At 36.0% G+C, this 20,143-nt stretch overlaps 1 protein-coding gene across 1 annotated transcript in view; it reads left to right on the top strand.

Moving 5' to 3' along the window:
• The window catches only part of LOC125243899 (adhesion G protein-coupled receptor E3-like), a 64,689-nt gene extending 45,025 nt beyond the window's left edge, over positions 1–19,664 (top strand). Inside the window, exons 7-19 of the mRNA XM_048153764.1 lie at positions 8,980–9,036; positions 9,604–9,635; positions 10,240–10,311; positions 10,439–10,631; positions 15,057–15,173; positions 15,328–15,509; positions 15,615–15,776; positions 15,854–16,060; positions 16,138–16,370; positions 16,567–16,633; positions 16,715–16,806; positions 16,891–17,053; positions 17,594–19,664. Coding sequence (XP_048009721.1) covers positions 8,980–9,036; positions 9,604–9,635; positions 10,240–10,311; positions 10,439–10,631; positions 15,057–15,173; positions 15,328–15,509; positions 15,615–15,776; positions 15,854–16,060; positions 16,138–16,370; positions 16,567–16,633; positions 16,715–16,806; positions 16,891–17,053; positions 17,594–17,653 — 1,637 coding nt within the window. The 3' untranslated portion in view covers positions 17,654–19,664. The remainder of the gene's footprint in view (positions 1–8,979; positions 9,037–9,603; positions 9,636–10,239; positions 10,312–10,438; positions 10,632–15,056; positions 15,174–15,327; positions 15,510–15,614; positions 15,777–15,853; positions 16,061–16,137; positions 16,371–16,566; positions 16,634–16,714; positions 16,807–16,890; positions 17,054–17,593) is intronic.
• Positions 19,665–20,143: the final 479 nt, after the last annotated feature.

The following is a 20,143-nucleotide window of genomic DNA, read 5'->3' as shown; positions in this document are numbered from 1 at the left end:
CTAGCGTCCGGAACTGCAAGGCATAATCAATCACAGAGTTTGATCCTTGTTTTAGATTATAGAGTTTCTCACCAATGGAAGAGTCCGCCGAGGTAGTTCCAAAGACTTCGCGGAAGTGGGTGACGAATGAAGAGTATGATTTCACCACGGAACCTTTCTGAGTCCAGAGTGAGTCGGCCCACTGGAGCGCCTTGCCTTGCAGTTAAAAGATTATGAACGCTATTTTAGCCGTGTCGGTGGGGTAGAGATGCGGTTGCATCTCCAGGACCAACTCACATTGTAGGAGGAAACCGCTGCAATCTTCCGCCGATCCAGAGTAGGGCACCGGTCGGGCCATGGGACTGGCGTGCATCATCGGTGGAGGAGTGGAAGAAGTGGAGGCGGAAGCGGCGGCAGATAATGGTGACGGTGACGGTGGTTGTGGGGTGAGTGCTCAGCGCAAAGCGTCAATGAGCTCTTGGAATGGGTCCTGGGAACTCATGCTGAAATCCTGTTGTTATGGTCCGGTCTTCTGTTACAACAGAAACGGCTCGGAGGCAGATGTAAAAGCAAGTACAATGTTTTATTGAGTTCAGCAGAGTAAACGGTAAGTATGTAGCAATGATGGAAGTTTGGTGAGTTGATAGAAGAAGTGATACTGTCCTTTTGTTGATTGCAGATGGAATATGGAGAAGCACGCTGGAGACTGAAGACTGGGAACACTCACACACAGTTGGAGAAGCACACTGGAGACACTGGAGACACTGGAGACACTGGAGACACTGGAGACACTGGAGACACTGGAGACACTGGAGACACTGGAGACACTGGAGACAATGGAAGCAGGTAAGTAGCAGATTGGAGTCCTTAAGGTAAGTACACATGGAGTTGTAGTACAAACGAGACCGGACAGTGACTGTGTGTGAGTGTGGGGTATTTAAGGTGGTGGTGATGGCAAAGTTGATGACGTGCAGGTGGCGGTGATTAGTACTCAGGTGATTGTGTGCGTGGGTATTGGATGGAGGTGGAACCTGACGTGTCTGTGACAGTATATAACATTTAGTAAATATCTTTTTGTCAGGTTAGATACTGATTAATAATCACTCAAGCCCCTTTATCTTAACCACTCTGCTTAAAGGTGCAATATGTAATATTTTTGCAGTAAAATACCCAAAAACCACTAGGCCAGTGTTATATATTTTGTTCACTTGAGTACTTACAATATCCCAAATGTTTACAACTATTTGTAAATCATGAGAAAATTGCAATTTTAACCAAGGCTCCGGGATGTGTGAGGAGTCGCCTGTCAATTGCGTCATACCCGCATTACCCTCAGTTTCCGGTTTTATTGTGTAGAAACCATGGAAACACCAAAGACGCTTATTAAATAATGTTTATTAAAACACCACACAAACATATAAAAGTGTAATATCATGAGGAAAGGCCCCTCTTTTAACAGAAACAAAGACGATCAGGTGATATAATTTTCATCTTCATAAAGTAGCATTATTCATTAATCTCATCACTGACCAAATGTCGTTCTTCATTATTAATAGATTATTTTCACCAACAATAGTTTCTTGCCACAATGTAAAAAATTGCTGTAAAAAATGGCCAAATTTCGACAGCAACATGCTGTTTTCCATTAAAACAATGTATTCTGGGTAATATTTGACGTTTTTGAGAAAGTAGCCTACAGCAATATACCGTGAATTAACAGCACTCAAAATTGACACTCAGAGGCTGTTCCAAATCACACCCTGTACCCTCATTCACTATTCCCTAAATTAGTTCACTAATATAGTCCACTTGAAAGAGTGAATGAAAACACATGTATGAATTCAAACACTGATGAACACCTGCTGTTAACAAGCAGAATCACTGAAGGAAAGAGAAACAAGAACAGAAAAAGATTAAATCAGCTGAAAATAACATTAAATCTTTAAAGATCTGATTAAACAATTCCACAAACAGCATTACCAGCTTCACTTATTATTAACCAGACTGACTTTATTTCTGTCATACATCTGCAGAAGTTCTTATTGAGAACTAACAGAGGTTTAGATGATTTATTGTTTCATTTGGCATTACCATGATGGAGATCAGTGACCCTTGAATTGTGAACATTAGTTTTTCTTTGGCTGCTGTAACCGTGTCTAAAACACATTTGTTGTGGCAAAACAAGCTGAAAGAAAGCGTGATCAGATGAGGTTGGCTGATTATTAATGTTCATCATCTAATGGCCCGATTCACTGATCTCATCGGAGTCTAATCAGATTGTTTAATAAGATTGTTTTATATTTTTGATTATGGTATCCCTGTGCATGCAAAACATACAAGTTTTCCTTTAAAATGGAAGACTTTGCTGTTGGGTTAAAAGGGTTAAAGGTGTAAGATAAAAAAAACAAAACAGAGTAATTTAACAGTAATCAACTGTAAATTAATTTACGGCAACATACTGTAAAAAAACAGCAATCTACAGGCAACCATAGCTGCCAGTAGATTACCATAAAATTAAGGAAAAAACAGTAATGTACTGTAAAATAAAAAGTCAGATTTTCTAAACTAAATTAATTTCACTGAAATATTAGTGAAAGTTAATTGAAAAAAGTTATGCAAAGTTAATAACTGAAAAGGAGATTAAATATTAAACTGAAGTGTTTTAATGTGTTTTTGCACAAGATGATATAGGAGAGATCGGTTAGGGTGCTTTCACATTAGCACTTTTGGTGCGCACCCGGATTCGATTGATGTCAGCGTTTGGTACGTTTGGATGATGTGAACACTGTCTTCTGAACTCGGGTGCACACCCGCGAACCGTACCCGAGTCCACTTAAAAAGGGTGGTCTGGGGTGCGGTTCAAGTGAACTCCGGTATGGTTCGCTTCTGATATGAATGCAAACGTACCAAATTGCGGAAGTGAACCGCTATTAATGCTGTATTATTTGATAAAAATGCGTGTTTGTGTGTGTGTTTCACTCACTTTCCTGACGAGGACGAGCATGACTGACGTAGGCTACTGCAAGCAGAGAGCTGTAGTGTAGCGAAATTAACTCAAAGGGGAAATATTAATAATTATTCATAACTCAATATGATTTATTAGTTATGATTAATTATGAATATGTAAATCTGTTACTCAGATTAACTGGATATAGCTACATTAATCTTAGTATTACAATCAACTAAGCTGTTCGTCCAGTGAACACTCAGTGTTCATTGTTTATTACTTCTAAGAAATGTTAATTTCCAGGTTATGGAAAAATAACATTCTTATTGTACCGTATCTAAATTGGGATCTAAATCACTTAAGAGGCAACTTATTAGCAGACAGAGTCAGAACCAAACATGTATCGTGCACAAACTTTATTAACTAACTCACAAACACATAACTAAACTAACAAACACATAACATAACATACACAAAGGGTCACACATATACGTAGGTCAGAATGAGTAATGATAGAGTTGAACCGGAAGAGGTACTGTTACTAGAGCTAAAGGAAAAATTCAAAGACAATCTGGAAGAGAATCATCAGTTTCCTCAGTAATAAAACACCTTTGCTGACAAAGGTAAGTTTTACACAATACTAAATTGCTGTTTAGTGTTCAAATGTACGATACTTGCAAAATGCCTTTAGGCTGAGGAGCGTCGGATCGGCAGGTTGAGGAGAGATCTTGAGGATTTTGTCTGAAGTTGTTGCCAGTCTTTTGGATGTTGGGCACATGGCTGGTTTATAGGCCGAGGCCAGCAGACCTAGGCCTAACAGGCCTTGGCCTGAAGCGGTCTTTGGCCAAGAGGGTTCTGTTCAGTTGTCCACGAGGCAAGGAAAGAGAGGGAGTGGCATTTTTCGCTGGCTTTTAACCTCTGGTCAAAGTCACACCTCTCAGTTGTTGACCGGACCAGTGAAGATGTTGTAATTCTGGGTGACAACACCCCTCCTGTCAGGGCTTTTACAACCCAGAAAGATTAACAAGCTGAGTTCTTGAATAAGAACTATTAAAGATTCTTGTAATACTGATGTGTTGCACAGGTATGGACATACCGCATACACAAGCATTTAAATCTTCCTGCTACGAATGTATAGACACTAAACATGGCATGAATGAAGTTACCTTAAATGTCATAAAACTTAAAAATCATAAAACATGTAAATACAATGACTGCAATACAACACAGTAATAATAGATACCATTTCCTGGGATTATGCATGTTCATTTATAGAATTAATGCAGTAACGTCTTTGTTCTGTGTGGAAAATGCAGGGAAGATGCAGATTTTCTGTGTCTCTTCTCTGCTCTCAATGTGGCAGCACATTCCTCGGTGCAATAAACTTGTAACTGAGAACTTCTCGGGGGATGGGGACAGTCAGATCCCAGAGTGAGCTTAAAACTATTGGTGAAGTAACAAATAATTGTGTCTGATTTGTCTCAGTCTTTACAGTAGTGTAGCCTTTCTCATTTCTGCTCGCCTTCAGCATTCTACATTCGCGGCAGATAGAGGCAAGTGCCGTTATGAACAAAACCAACGGTTCAAAAACAAAAATATTAAAGTGAGGAGAGCAACGTTATACATTTTGCCGCCTTCTCCTGCGCCGTCGTTACTAAGCAACGGAGTAAACAGCTGCTGGTTTGATGACGCAAACAAACCGCGGTTCAGACCCAAATGATATAATGTGAACACAGTCCAGTGGGGGGAGGGAGGCAATCGAACTCGGGTTCGGTCCAGCCAATCGAACCAAGTGTGAAAGCACCCTTAGTTTAATTAATTAGTTTTGTGTGTCACCATTGTGCTGAAGAGTAGAGCCTGTGCTTCAGTCAGTGATGAGCAGAGAAACACTGATGCTGCATGTTGCTTTATTTAAAGTAACTGTGTAGTTACTGATGCAGTGAAGCTGTTTGCTAAGTACTTTAACACATATATGTGAGCCATGGCTAGCTAATGGCAAGCTGCAAAAATTTGAGCTTAAGTCATGTTTTTATTTATTTCTTTATTACACAATGTGTTTGCATTTTTATATTAAGAAATATTCTTTTTCAGTAGACTCAAATGAAATAAGTTCACAGTACTAACACCGTATAAATACTAGTTTTTAAACTCAAACTATTTAAAGCAATCTGTTTCCAAAATGAAATGAGTTCATGCATGGTAGTATCATGGCAACAAACTGTAAAAAAGGAGAGCTGTAAATTTACGGTAGAGCGATGTAAATTAACAGCACATTACAGGCAACCACAGCTGTCAGTAGAATTTTTTTTTATTTATTTATTTTTATTTACAGTAAATACATTGTTGGCGGACATCAAGAATAAAACTTATAGATCTGCATGCATATAAAAACTGCATGGAACTGAGAAGCAAATCAAGGAAAACAATGGCAGCAGAAAAAAACTGCACTAAAAATACAAATAAAAATTAAATACAAATAAAAATGTGTAATTAACTCTCTCTCATATATATATATATATATATATATATATATATATATATATATATATATATATATATGAATTATACAGTGTGTGTGCGTGTTTTTGTGACATATCAGGACACAGATGTGTATAATGACATGGGTATGACATAGGTATTACAAAAAGAGGTGACTTATGAGGACATTGCCCATGTCCCCACTTTTCAAAAGGCTTATAAATCATACAGAATGAGTTTATTTGTGAGAAAGTAAAAATGTGCACAGTTTCCTGTGATGGGTAGGTTTAGGGGTAGGGGTAGTGTAGGGGGATAGAAAATACGGTTTATACAGTATAAAAACCATTACGCCTATGGAATGTCCCCACAATTCACAAAAACAAATGTGTGTGTGTGTGTGTGTGTGTGTGTGTGTGTGTGTGTGTGTTAGTCATGGTAAGAATTATTGGCACCCTTGGTAAATATGTCCAAAGAGGGTTGTGAAAATAAATCTCTATTGTTTATCCTTTTGATCTTTTATCCAAAAAATATTTTGCTCACTTTGGCCACAATTATTTACCCCTAAAAAGGTACCGCTGCAATTCTGAGCCTCCCCCTGGTTTCATGTTTTCTGGTTCTTGGATTATTGCATGTCTTTGGATTTGCCTGTCTGCCTGTGTTTTCCTGTCTTGTTGTCTGTGTGGACGGCCTTCTCATGTATTTTTGACCCTTTGTCTGTTTTCTTGACCTGGAGTGTGGATTACCCTTTAAATAAACCTGCATTTAGATCCTCTACCTTCATGTCCCTGTGCAATCCATAACCCCCTAGAGTTAACTCAACTCTTCAGAGAATGTATGGTTCCTCTCTATAGCATTAAAGGAACACTGAAGCAGAGTTAAATTTAATGAGACAAATTAAGTGATTAAAGCAATTAATTAAGGATCTTAATGTAGCATCTGAATCGATCAAATTCACAGTAAAAGTTACTCTTCCAACCGTTCACCCATGCAGACTCCATAATGACTGGAGAGCTATCATCCTTCTGCTTCACTGAAGTGCACTTCAAAGACACGTGGGACATTGATTGTTCTCAACACAAGTATCAGACATTCAGCTCATAGAAATGAAATCATTGCCACTAATTCATTGACAAATCTGTTTAAATAAATGTACATGCATGTCCCCAGTACATTTTTGTGCATTATAACTGTTTGTATGTTGTTCTTTTGTATATTGTATAGTGTTTTGCATGCCTGAGGACAGAATTTCTAGATAATGTAGCCCATCTAGGTGGTGTTTCATATCAAAATACTCATCATTTAATGACTCATTTTCGTGGTCATCACCATCTCATAGAAAGCATTGTATGTTTATTATATTTATCAGAGTATAAATGGACACAAACTGCCAGCTTATTGCACTCATGCAATTGAATCCACTTTTAAACAAAGGAACATTTCCCACTTGGAAATTGCACCTTTCTCATTGGTCAAGACAAAACTCAAAGGTGTGCTTTCTGTAGAGGTTAAAAAGCCCTCATGCAGATCGCTCTAGTCTCTTCTGGTCTTCTGCCTTCTGCAGAACAGATTAATTGATTGTAATATTAATTCAGCTTCATCAAGCGATTCGATTAACTGATTCAAATATTTATAATTAATTATAATGAGTTATGATTAATTATTCATTTTTCTCTTTTGTACTAGTTTCACTACAGTGATGATTGAGCATTAGTGATGAACACCTGCTGTTAACAAGCAGAATCACTAAAGAAAAGAGAAACATAAGAACTACAACTGAATTCAGCCACAGACTTAGATGAAATCAACTGAAGATAAAAGCACAAGATCGGATAAAACAACTCCACAAACAGCATTACCAGCTTCACTCATAAATAACCAGATTGACTTTATTTCTATCACACATCTACAGAAGCTCTTATTGAGAATTAACAGAGGTTAAGATGATGTATTATTGGTCAAGAAAAAAAAAAAAAAAACTATGCCACCATCATGGAGATCCGTGTTTGCTTCAGTTGGGTTCTTGACCCTTGACCTCCTATGTTAGATTTTTCGCTGCAACAATTCATATGAAGTTGTAAAGCAGTGAGGTCAGTGCTTTACAATGAGCAGATATCAGCTGCTTTTACAGTGTGTGATGAGATAATAATCATGAGCTGGCCTGTTTTCATCTAAAATAACTAATTATATGTCATTTGTCATTTAGATTTTGCATTAGCAAGCCTGTGAAACTACAGCATTTTAACAGTTTTGCAGCAAACAGATACTGTGAGTGACTTTAAAATTGTGTAGTGCATAAAAGATTTTTAACTACTCTGTTTAGAGACACACAGACATCAAGAATCAGCATATGAATCTCAACAATGGTGATAAAAAAAATGCTTCATGCTGCAATGCATGCTGGGTATCACCATAGTACTGAACTCATGCACTGCAGTATGAATAATTATTGTCACCACTGTTGAGGATTGTATGATAAGTGTTCATGCTAAAAGCCTGAGTGGTAATACTTGTTCATCTTCAGCAGTGAAGCTTTATGGTGGTTTTGTTTAATGGAGCTATTTAGAGACCCTTTTGTAATGTTTATTCAAATGCCTTACAAACCGAATATGTCACCTGATTTGCAATAAGCAAATTCTCAATAAGAACTTCTGTAGACATGTGAAAATGTCAGTCTGGTTAGCAATAAATGAAGCTGGTAATGCTGTTTGTGGAGTTGTTTAATCAGGTCTTGAGAGATTTAATGACTTTTTTTATTTTCAGTTGATTTAATGTAAGGCTGTGGCTGAAGTCAGTTGTAGTTCTTGTGTTTCTCTTTTCTTTAGTGATTCTGCTTGTTAACAGCAGGTGTTCATCACTAATGCTCAATCATCACTTAATTAATTGCTTAATTATCTCATTAACTTTAACTCTGCTTCAGTATTACTTTAACTCTATATAGAGAGGGACCACTCTGAGCAGAGTTGATTTAACTGTGTAGAAAATATGAGTAAAACCATAATAATTTTTAATAATTATTGAGGATCTCTGAAGTATATTCCCATTGTTATTTACAATTTTTAGCAAACCAGGGTCAAACTGTCCAGCCATGGCTTTCTGTTTCACATGACTATTAATATGAGAGAACTATGTTTTTTCTGACTCCAATATGTGAACCCCTTAGAATGAATTGGTTTTCTGCAGTAATTTGCCATAAAATGTGATCTGATCCTCATCTAAGTCACAACAATAGACAAACACAGTGTACTCAAGCTGATAACACACAAACAATTCTAATTTCTTGTAGTAGATTTGCTAGAGCAATGTTTTTCAACTCCAGTCCTCGGGAACCACTGCTTTGCACATTTTGTATGTATCCCTTATTTAACGCACCTGATTCAGATCATCAGCTTGTTAGGAGAGACTCCATGAACTGAACTGAGTGTGTCAGATAAGAGAGACATACAAAATGTGCAGAGCAATGGGTTCTGAGGACTGGAGTTGAGAACCACTGTGCTAGAGCCTTACTGTATTGGTAAATATATTTACATTTAATTTATTTGCATTTGCCAATTCATTGATATTCATCTTTTTTTCAGCTGTTACTGACATCAGTGCAGCCTTTACAACAGTCACACCAGAGACGACATCAGCTGGTAATGTAGTTTCCTCTGTTGGATTGTGTTTTGGCTGAATGTTTGAGGATCTGTAGAATTGAACATGAGTGTGTTTGTGTCTCTAGATAAAGATAAGGATTGAGTGTGTAAAATGTGCAGTTGCAGATCATTGTATACAATATACTTGTATACAAGCTACTGTATATAAGTGAGATTTTTTTTTGAACATATTTTTTAATAGACTGAGATGAGATAGATTTAAATTTTATATCCATATATGGGAAAAAGGCAACTTCTCTTCATTCCCACATTTATGGTCGCATCCATCATTTTATTTTTGATCATTGCTTTCTTTAATTCTGACTGCTGCTAATCTTTTAATATTGTTTAATATTGATTTCTTACTGATAGTTTTATGGGCTGGTAACATGAGTTTTGATCCTAAAGCCTTAAAGTGAGACACTGACTTTCACTTTGGACTAAGTTCAAAGTAATAAAACACTACAAATGGATACAAGGGCTTTAGTTTTGTTTAGTTTAGTATTGTCTGACCCTGCTGAATTTTCAATTTCTCGATTGTCTTCATGCTGATTTCTGTCATTGCAGGTATAAATATAACACTGCCGGAAGGATGCACTGTAAGTTGAGTCTATGAAATTAAGTTTTAGAGTTAGACTCACAGCTCTTATCAATAGCCATGTTTCCATCCATGTATCTATCCATCTAATCAGCTTCATCACACACCATCTAAAATTTGGTTTTAGTTATTCTGAAATTCCTGTCAAAATGATTTGGTACCAGACCTGTTACACGTAATCATGAACATCAGGCATCTAAACAAAAGATGACATGACAGCGTTTATTATTGTGTTTCATGTCTGGTTGCAGCAGCTTCAATTTTTATTACTGGTGTTTTCTGCCAGTTTTTCAGGAACTGGCAATTTTGCTCTCTAGAACACATGGAATGGAAATGGTGATTTTTTTTTTCTTTTTTGCTCAAGTTAAAGCCAATTATTCCAAAGAGCAGTACAATTAAATGTGAATTTTAGATAACTGTTATGTGAAATATGAATGTGCTTGTCTATTTATTGTTGATAGATGTGTGTTGTGTGTCTGTACTAACATCACTGAAGGATCTTCACAGCGTTCTTCAGTACAGTAAAAATACATGTTTGGTTCCCTGTTAATCTTGAAAAACATGATCAAAGTCAACAAATACAGCTTTCACAATTGTGATTTCAGAGTCAGAACTGTTTCCAAAATCTACTTGAGCAGATCGAGAACATTACATCATCTCAAGTGCTCTCTGTCACTGTAAGTCTTGATAAAATCATATTTGTCAGTTACAGACTATAGATAATAGATGATTGACAAAACAGTGTTGACTGTGTTGGCTCTGTTGACATTTACTGTGAGTCTATTTATCTGATCAATAAACTAGACTGTGACGAACATTTTGACTATGGCCTTCAATGCTTCAGAGAAGATGTTAGACTCATCATCATCATCAGTCAGCCCAGCTGAACTCGCCTCCTATGGAAACCGTGTATTAAAAACCAGTGAGAAACTCATTTCTACGTTGGTGAAGCCGACAGACACAAGTGACAATGTCAGTTTGGCTCTTGCTGCTGTTGGTAAGTGGAGAAACAGTTTTTGGTAGGGCTGTCAAGCAATTCAGATTTTTAATCTAATTAATCTCAGATTAATTGCAAATCAAATTTTGCTGAGAAATTACTCTCAAAAGATAATATAAAGTCATTATGTGTGAAGGATCAAATAGACATTACAAAAAAAGTGGTTTCAACAAGAAATATTTTATTTGATTCAACATAGAATTTATTACACATACTCTTTTGGACCATGAGGGTGAGTAAATGATGACTGATCATTTTTATTTTAACTTTTTTTTATTACTATATCAAAATGTAAAATTATTTAAATAAAATTATACTCTAAATAAGAAGCTAAAACTGTCAATGGTAAATGTCTTTATTGATTCATTAAGCCATTCATTAAGTGAACCATTCAGATATTCTGAATTTTGGTTTTTAAATACATACAGCCTGACATCAGCTGCAAATAAAGGACACTAAATTATTTTATTTGCAGTTGATTTCCGGCTGTGTGGCTTTAAGTCAGTTGTAGTTGTTGTTTCATTTTCTGAGAGTGCAAGAATAATGTTGAACCAACATCATATTGAAACATTGATTCATTGATTGATTCATTATCATTGATTTTTTTTAAAATAACATTTCAACATTAATTGCGGGTGCAAAAGTGACGTTGATTCAATGCAGTTAACACTGACACATTAACATTGATTTAACATTATTTCTATGGATGCTTGCTATCTGGGTTTAGTCTAGAGAGCAGCAGAGGATCACAGGTGACAGACAGCAACAATGATTAATGCTACAGCTACAGTAACTATGTAATTGTGAAGAGTTACAAATGTTTTGAAAGAGAGCAGACAAATTCATTCATCATTTGGTACAAGCTCGTCAAATTACACAGATGTCAGATGGACAGGTGTCCTGAAAATCACTTATCCTGAAAAACCATAAATGTTTGATTTTAAGGAAATTTGGATTTGGAAGCAAAACTAGTTGGGAACTGAATCACTTGAGTAATACTCAAAGTAAATTCACAGTAAATTCCCCAATTCTGTCATTAATTACTTACCTTCATGTTGTTCCAAACCTGTAAGACCTTTATTCATCTTCGGAACACAAATATATATTTTTTTTTTTTGATGATGAAATGGTAACACTTTATAATAACTGCACACTATGAAGCATTAGTTAATAGTTAATTAATCACTTATAAAGCATTAATAGACATTAGTAAGTCGTTTATAAATACAGCTATAATTGCTTTATTCTTGATTTATAAGCATATCTATAATGTGTTTAATAATTGTATTTTCATACTTTATTAATTATCAATTTATCATTTCTAAATTAAGTATTACATTATTTACAAACCAGTTGTTTATGAGTTGTCAGTAGTTCATTTAGGAAGTGTAAGTAAATGATTAATAAACCATTTAAACATTCATTTATACATCTTATTATTTAGACACATAGTAATAGTTACTTAGTGTGTTAGTAAATGTTTTATTAACACATATTCCTACTGTAATTCATGATTAATTCAGATAATTATAAAACATCTAGAAGCAGTCAGTTAACTATTTTTGTGAGCTCATCTAAAGTGAGGACTATTTATGCTTTGTAAAGCTTTTATAAATGAGATTTAAAGGTTCAGTGATCTTCTGCACTGCTGTTCTCTAATGTTTTAAAGTTAGTACTGAGGTAGTTTTGACACTGGGAATATGTATTAATAAAGCATTTAATAACACACTAAGTAACTAAAACTATATGTCTAAATAATAAGATGCATAAATGTACATTTAAATATTTTATTAATCATTTACTTACACTTCCTAAATGATCTTATGAACCACTGACAACTCCTAAATAACTGGTTTGTGAATAATGTAATACATAATTTAGAAATGATAAATTGATCATTAATAAAGTATGAAAATACAATTATTAAACTCATTATAGATATGCTTATAAATCAAGAACAAAGCATTTATATCTGTATTTATAAATGCTTACTAATGTTTATTAATGTTTTATAAATGATGAATTGACTATTTACTAATGCTTAACTAATGCTTCATAGCGTGAGATTCTAAAGTGTTGATGAAATCAGAGAGCTTACTTTCATAGAAAGCAACTACCACACATTGTAAATACAGTGCAGTGGTTTGGGGTTCTACGTCAGCATCACATGAATGTGTCGTGGTGCTCACATGAACAGTGTCAGAGACTGTCACAGAAGAGAAGAAATTGTTGAATAAAGTCTTTACTTTTTGCGCACAAAAAGTATTCTCGTCGCTTCATAACATTAAGTTTAAACCACTGTAGTCACATGGACTATTCTAACGATGCTATGAGTCCACACTCAAGTGTGTTAAAGTAACACTGAAGCAGTGTTAAAGTTAATAGAGATAATAAAGTTAATGAGATAATTAAGTCATTGAGTTATGTATGAGCATTAGTGATGAACACCTGCTGTTAACAAGCAGAATCAATGAAAGAAAATCACACAATTTTAAGTTGATTAGTGTTTGCTTTGGTGAGGCTCTTGACCCTTGACTTTTTAACATTATACTTTTTTTTTCTGGCTGCTTTTAAACAAAGTTTATTGTGACAAAGAAAACCCAGAGAAAAAAGTGATCAGGTGTTGGTTATGTTTTAATGGTGACATAATTACCATAGAGTGACCTGATTCTCTGATCTCATATAGAGTTTGATATCTGATTATATGGTTGATATTTAATAACACAAAGATTAGATATAGTAATCCTGTAACTTTACAGTATTAGACTCTGCATTTAAAGGTTTGAACTACTTTATAATTTAGACACACACAGACATCAAGAATTAGCGTATGAATCTTAACAAAGGTAACAATTAAACAGGATATTCAGGTAAACGGAGAACATCACAAAACAAGCAACTAAAAAATCACATCAAAAATGAAAGAAAATAGTAATAAAAGAAATTACTAAGAAAGACAATTAAGCTCATAATTTATTCATGGCACAATTCATGCTGGGAACCATGGATGAGTTTTGATTGGTGCACCCAGAATGCACTGCAACATGAAGCTTTTTTTATTGTCACCATTGTTAATGCATACGCTGATTCTTAATTTCTGTGTGTCTGATTAATTTTTTTTTTTTGATTTTTTTTTTGAGCAAAGCAACTTTTAAAAATCCTTCAGTTGAAGAAGCTCAGGTCTGATAAAATTAACACATCACTCATACAGTCAGAGATTGTGCTCTAAATGAGACCGTGTGTACAGATGCTCTCAGACACACCTGCTGCCAATATTGAGCAGCTCTGCACATGATTCATTAGTGACTCTTCAGGACAGGGGTGGCGAAGTTTGGTCCTGGAGAGCCTCAGTCCTGCAGAGTTTAGCTCCAACCCTGATAAAAACTCACCTGCCTGTAGCTTTCTAGCAACCCTTCAGACCTTGATTAGCTTGTTTAGGTGTTTTTGATTAGGGTTGAAGCTAATCTCTGCAGGACTGTGGCTCTCCAGTAACAACATTAGCCATCCCTGCTTCAGGAGGTGACAGTCTTGGCACTTGCTGGACATTCTGGGACGTTCTGAAGCCATCTTCATTGCAGTTGAATTTCTCACCTTGAAGTTCTTGATGATCCAGTAAATGGTTCTTTCAGTTGCAATATTCTTTGCATCAAAATCACCAGTGATTTTGCTCATTATCATCAGGCGTCTTCAATAATCAAACAATCATCACTCACTTAATCACTTAAAGGGTTAGTTCACCCAAAAATGTAATTTCTGTCATTAAGTACTCTCATGTCATTCCAAACCCGTAAGACCTTCGTTCATCTTCTGAATACAGTGCAGAGTCTCGTCGCTTCATAACGTAAAGATTGAACCATTGTAGCCATGTTGACTATTTTAACAATATCTTTAGTACTTTTCTGGACCTTGAATGACAGTAATTACGTTGCTTTCTATTGGGGATTAAAAAAAACTTGGATTTCATCAGAAATATCTTAATTTGTGTTCTGAAGATAAACAAAGGTGTTTGGAATAACACGAGAGAGTACTTAACAACAGAAATGTCATTTTTGGGTGAACTAACCCTTTAAGTATCTAAATAACTGCTTCTGTGTTATTTTTAACACCCTGCTGTTGATTCCAATATGAACACAGAGCGGTGTTGATTTAAGACAGGGAATTTACTGTGCTGTAAGATCTAACCTTTGACCTCCTAATGACAGTTAATAGTGCTTAGATTAACATTTATTCAGTTTGCGGATTAAATGAAAGCAAACTGAAGGATTCAAAATTACATCAGAGATGAAAACCCAACAATAGTGAATAGTCATTTTATTTGTTTGTCTTTTGTGAAAATTGAATGATTGAATTGTACTTTCATTAAAAAAAGATAAATATTGTAAATAAATTAATATAGCGCACAACTGCTTGTTTGTTTTTAATCAGAGGTTGAAGTCTTCATGGTTGGACCAAATGTCGCCTTAAATAAAATCCCTCGACTTGACACAACAAACTCTTCTGTGGACATTGATCTCATTGGGATCGCCAGGAACAACGATAAAGGTATGTGAAATGTCTCTGTACAATTAAAAACTCTTAGAAAGAAATGTCAAACCACTGTCTCCAAGCCACATTTGCTTTTTTATATTATTTTTTTTTATTATTGTTGTTGTTTTTAGCATGGTATATCATGTAAACGTCTGTTTCTGTCACACAGGATCAGCTGCTGTGGCTTTCATGGGTTACAACACAATGGAGAATCTACTGAAGCCCGACTTCTTCAACACATCAAATGATACGGTTAAAACCATGATGTCCACTGTGATCTCAGCTACTCTTCCCAAAACCAACAACACTAAACTTACCAAACCAGTCAACTTCACCCTCAAACACATCAGAGTGAGAGACTGTAATGTGTTTTTGACCTGAGAACTGATGAACATCTGAAAACATCGAATATTCAGTCTTGTAATATTTTCTGCATGTTCTTTCTTCATCTTCCAGGAGTTTGACCCCAACGGTTCTCTGTCTTGTGTGTACTGGAATATCAGTGAGTGGATTGTAGATGGTTGTTCTGTTTTAGAGACCAACAGCAACTACACTGTGTGTTCCTGTGTTCATCTGTCGACATTCGCTCTCATCATGCAAACCAGCAGACCACCAGAGGTACGAGAACATTTACATAGTGACCACTGAAGAACAGCACAGATTTGGCACTCATGTACTCTGACATGTTTTCTCAGAGCGACTCACAGCTGGATCTGTTGAATTTGGTGTGTGTGATCGTGGGGCTGGTGTTCTTCAGTTTGGCCCTGTTGACCTTTGCCCTTTGTCAGTGGAGTCCTGGAGTGAATAATGTGGCTCGGATCAACATCTGCATCAGTCTTCTGTTGGCTCACCTTCTGTTCCTGCTCACACAACAGTTCCTGGACCTCATACGCCCTCAGCAGGTGAGAATGATGAAGGAGCCCTACAGCTCAGCACAACCTCACTGAGAATCATCATAACTGTCTCTCCTGATCTCCAGGTGTTGTGTGCCGTGATATCAGGTGTGCTGCACTTCCTCTTTCTCTCCGGCTTTGCGTGGATGTTCATTGAAGCTGTGCTGCTCTTCATCTGTGTGAGGAACCTATCACAGATCAGCTCCAAAAAGAGGGAGGTGCTAAGCACTGGATTCCTGTGTGTGATTGGATATACGGTTGCTCTGGTTGTGGTGGCCGTGTCTGTCGGGCTGCTTCCTGAAGGCTACGGCAGCGAACAGTGAGTTGATGTTTGAAATAAATTTGATTAAAATGAAATAAATCAGCTTGGGGCTTTTATGACATTTCTTATATCTGATATAAGTACATTTTTACACACTCTGTATAAACACATACAAGATTAAAAATATTAAAAAAGTCAAATAGTATTTTTGACAGATTCATCTAGTTCTTATATTGTGTTTTCCTCCAAACAGCTGCTGGATTAAAATGGATAAAGGTTTCATCTGGAGTTTTCTGGGTCCTGTTTGTGTCATACTAGCAGTAAGCACATCACTTATTTCTCATTATTTTGACTCATATTAAAGGGATAACAAGGTGATTTGTACTTTTTCTGCTTTTAAGTTGAACATGATTCTCTTCATCAACATCATCATCAAACTGAACTCAACTCTCAAAAATCTGAACGCTGAAGTTTCACAGATGAAACAAACCAAGTAACAAACATTATGATTTGATCACTCCACTGAAAAATATATGCAGTCAATAAAGACACATTAACTCTCTCTGTTTCTCTGCAGGACTATGACATTTAAAACACTGGCTCAGTTTGTGGTTCTTGGTTGCTCCTGGATTCTGGGTTTCTTCACTAATGGCAGGAAGGAGCTGGAGATCATCTTCCTGATCTTGAACTCCCAGCAGGGAACCTTCATCTTCCTGGTCTATTGTATCCTCAATAATGAGGTCAGACATCACTCAATTTGCCACCATATTCAATGTCAAAATCTGAATATGAAAGACTATTACAGTTGTTTTCATGGAGTTCCTGTCATTTTGTCAATCCGTGTCTTTTAGAGAGAAATGTCAAAGCAGTTGTTTAATGTATTACTTTCCATTTCCTTCCTGTGATTGAATGTTCAAAAGAGCCAAAACTATTCAAACAGACACTGTCTATTCAGTCTGTCTAATGCATGGCATTAATGCTTTCAGACTTCTAGCTTTTCAAAAGACTTCAAACTTTTAGGCCCAGCTTTCCCAGGCTTTTTTCTATTCTGTCCTCTGTAATTAATTCAGCCATTTTATCATCCTGCTTCATAGGAAATCCGTTTCACTCTCTCCAGAAATAGTATATTTAAGAAAAGTATCAGTTTACTTCATAAAGTCTCTTAAAACACTTTTTTTTTTTTTTTTTTTTTTAAATACCCATTTATTATAATTCCATTGTGGCTGAGTTTCAGAGGTTAAATTGATGTCACAAGCTCCTCTCGTCTTATTCTTGTCCAGGTCAGGCAGCAGTACAGAAACTGCTTCAGATGTCTTTGCTATGGACGCAAACAACACTGAGGATGATGGCAGCATCTTCAGGAAATAAAAAGTACTGCTCAAGTGCCATTAATATACATGTGATGTTGTCATGATTTCAGCCTGTATTCCCCTGTCTCATGGTTAAGGACTTTTATGTTGAAGTTTTTCTTTTCAATTGTTTCTGTGATCACTTCCTGTGTTTAGTTCCTTATTGCCCTTGTTCCTGACTCCATTGTCTGTTTCCATAGCTATCCTCGTCTGTTACCATGGCCACTTGTTGCCTACACCTGTCTCTCGTTAGCCCCATGGTTTCCTTGTGTTTTTAGGCCGGTTTCACACCGCATGCGTCAGCAAAGCATAAGCAGCGCACATTTTTTTCGGTGCCCATGTTAACAGATGAGAGCATTCACACCACACACAGAGGCTGTGCAGCAGCACGTAGCAGGAGCAGAGCAGAAGCAATGATGCCACGATTGTTTCAGCGCTGGGTCTATTTTTGCTGCGCTGCTAATGCTCAATTAAAGTGACAGTACACCTTTGATGGACAAAATATGATTTCACACAAAAAGTGCTCAAAATGCACAGAATAAGCATATCTAGTGTGTTTTAACAAGAATTGGAGTATGTCAAGAAAGAAAATTAGTATAAAAAAATATTTATGGAAGATTTACTCATTTAAACTTGTTTTTAATTATTCAGTTTGGGTTAAAGTATCTATACCACTGACACTTGCGGTGTGAAACCGGCATTATCATGATGTAGGACTTTAAATGACAAAACACTTACTTGCAAATATTTAAGAATCGGAATATCAGATATTTGATGACATGGTGAGAAAAGCAATACATCTGTCGTACAGTGTGGCCGCGGTGTGTCACGTGACAATCATGATGTCCTCATGGAAAATATAAAGGAAACATTCTAATGGTGGCCTTAACTCTGGAAGGTCAGCCAGAATATTTTAAATTTGTGTGTGAAAGGGTTCATCTGATTTTTATTAAATTTAATTAAAAATTGAATCAAATTTCTTCCCAATTTCCATTTTCAAATAAAGTCATTGTGTGACAGTTGTCGTCAGCTCGTCTAGTGTAACCCCCTGTTGCGGATCATTTACGTAGGGTCACGTAGTGTGAACACCACAATGACTTCAAGACTCCACAGCAAGTCATGTAGTCTGAACAGCACAGCGATCTGCCGACGTTTAAAGTCCTGTAGTGTAAACTTGGCATTACGTGGCGTGAGAAAGTCACTTAAAATACACAAAATCTGATCAGAGCAGTCAGACTCACTGAAACGGATTTCTTGAAATGCAATTTGAATAGGATTTCAAACCACATATGAATGTAGCTCGAAACAGATTTTTAAAAATCGCATTTAATGTTTGGAAAAATTTGGATTTGGACTGACAGTCTGAATGTAGCCTTATACCTGTGTTTTAGATGCCTTGTGTCTGTCGTTGTTTTAGAATGTTTCGTAAAGCTTTTGCGTTCTTGTTCCTTGCATTTTGTTCCTGTTCCTGGTTTGGATTTTTGATGTGGAATATCTTTGTTTTGTGTTTTTGAAATCAATGTTGCTCAATCCTGGTTCTTGCTCCTCCTTTGACCTTTTCCCTGCTGCTTCGTAACAAATGTTATATTTAAATACACAGAATCAATGTTTTGGGTGTTAAATGTAGTCTCAGCCCATGTCTTTAAATGGTAAAAGAAATATTACCTTTTGCTAAATACTATTTATGATTAACTTATAAACTGTATTTAATCTTTTTTTGAAACCTACAAGATTTTTTTTGGTGGAGGGTGAAAAGCATTTTTTACAGACTGAGTTCACTGTTGAGCTCAGAAAGCTACTTTTTTCTTTAAGGATCCTTTTTATATTTAAATATTCATATGGCAAAATATATTTTCAGAAGGGAAGGTCACAGGTTTCATAGGTGTAGGGGATTTACCTTTATAACTAAACTATTAAAATAAGTATATGAACAGCTGATATCTTAAAATTGCTTGTATTTTTGATTTATTTTAATACATGTTTTGTTATCTCTCAATAAACAGTGTGATGTAATAAGTGGGTTTGTGAACCATGTTTTTTCCACATTCCACAAAAGACAAAAAAAAAAGCTCTATATAATAGACTGACTCTAATTTGAGAAGAATATCCTAGTTTGAAAAATGAAAATTTAAATCAAGCCATTTTCTGCAACGCATCTGTGTTTAAAATGTAACATACAAACCGTTAAAACTGGGGAAAAAAAAAAAAAAACCCTACACATATAGCATTGTGTGGAAAGTCTGACCAATGCACTGTACAGTATACATTTGTTATTTGAATTTAAGAAGGAAACAGTGGACTTGTGCTCATATTTCCTCATCAGAATGATGAACAGATAACTAATCTATAAGCATCTCAACAAACACAAATATCTTGTTCAGTCAGTCGTGTCGGGTGAGGATCACCTTACATCAATGTTCATTTTGGCAGCCATTTTTGATTTAGTCTTTATCTTCAGACGAGAAGGCTCTTTAGTCTCAG

This window comes from Megalobrama amblycephala, linkage group LG13 (genome assembly GCF_018812025.1).
Source record: "Megalobrama amblycephala isolate DHTTF-2021 linkage group LG13, ASM1881202v1, whole genome shotgun sequence".
Taxonomy (NCBI): domain Eukaryota; kingdom Metazoa; phylum Chordata; class Actinopteri; order Cypriniformes; family Xenocyprididae; genus Megalobrama; species Megalobrama amblycephala.
This window is presented reverse-complemented; position numbering and strand designations above follow the sequence as displayed.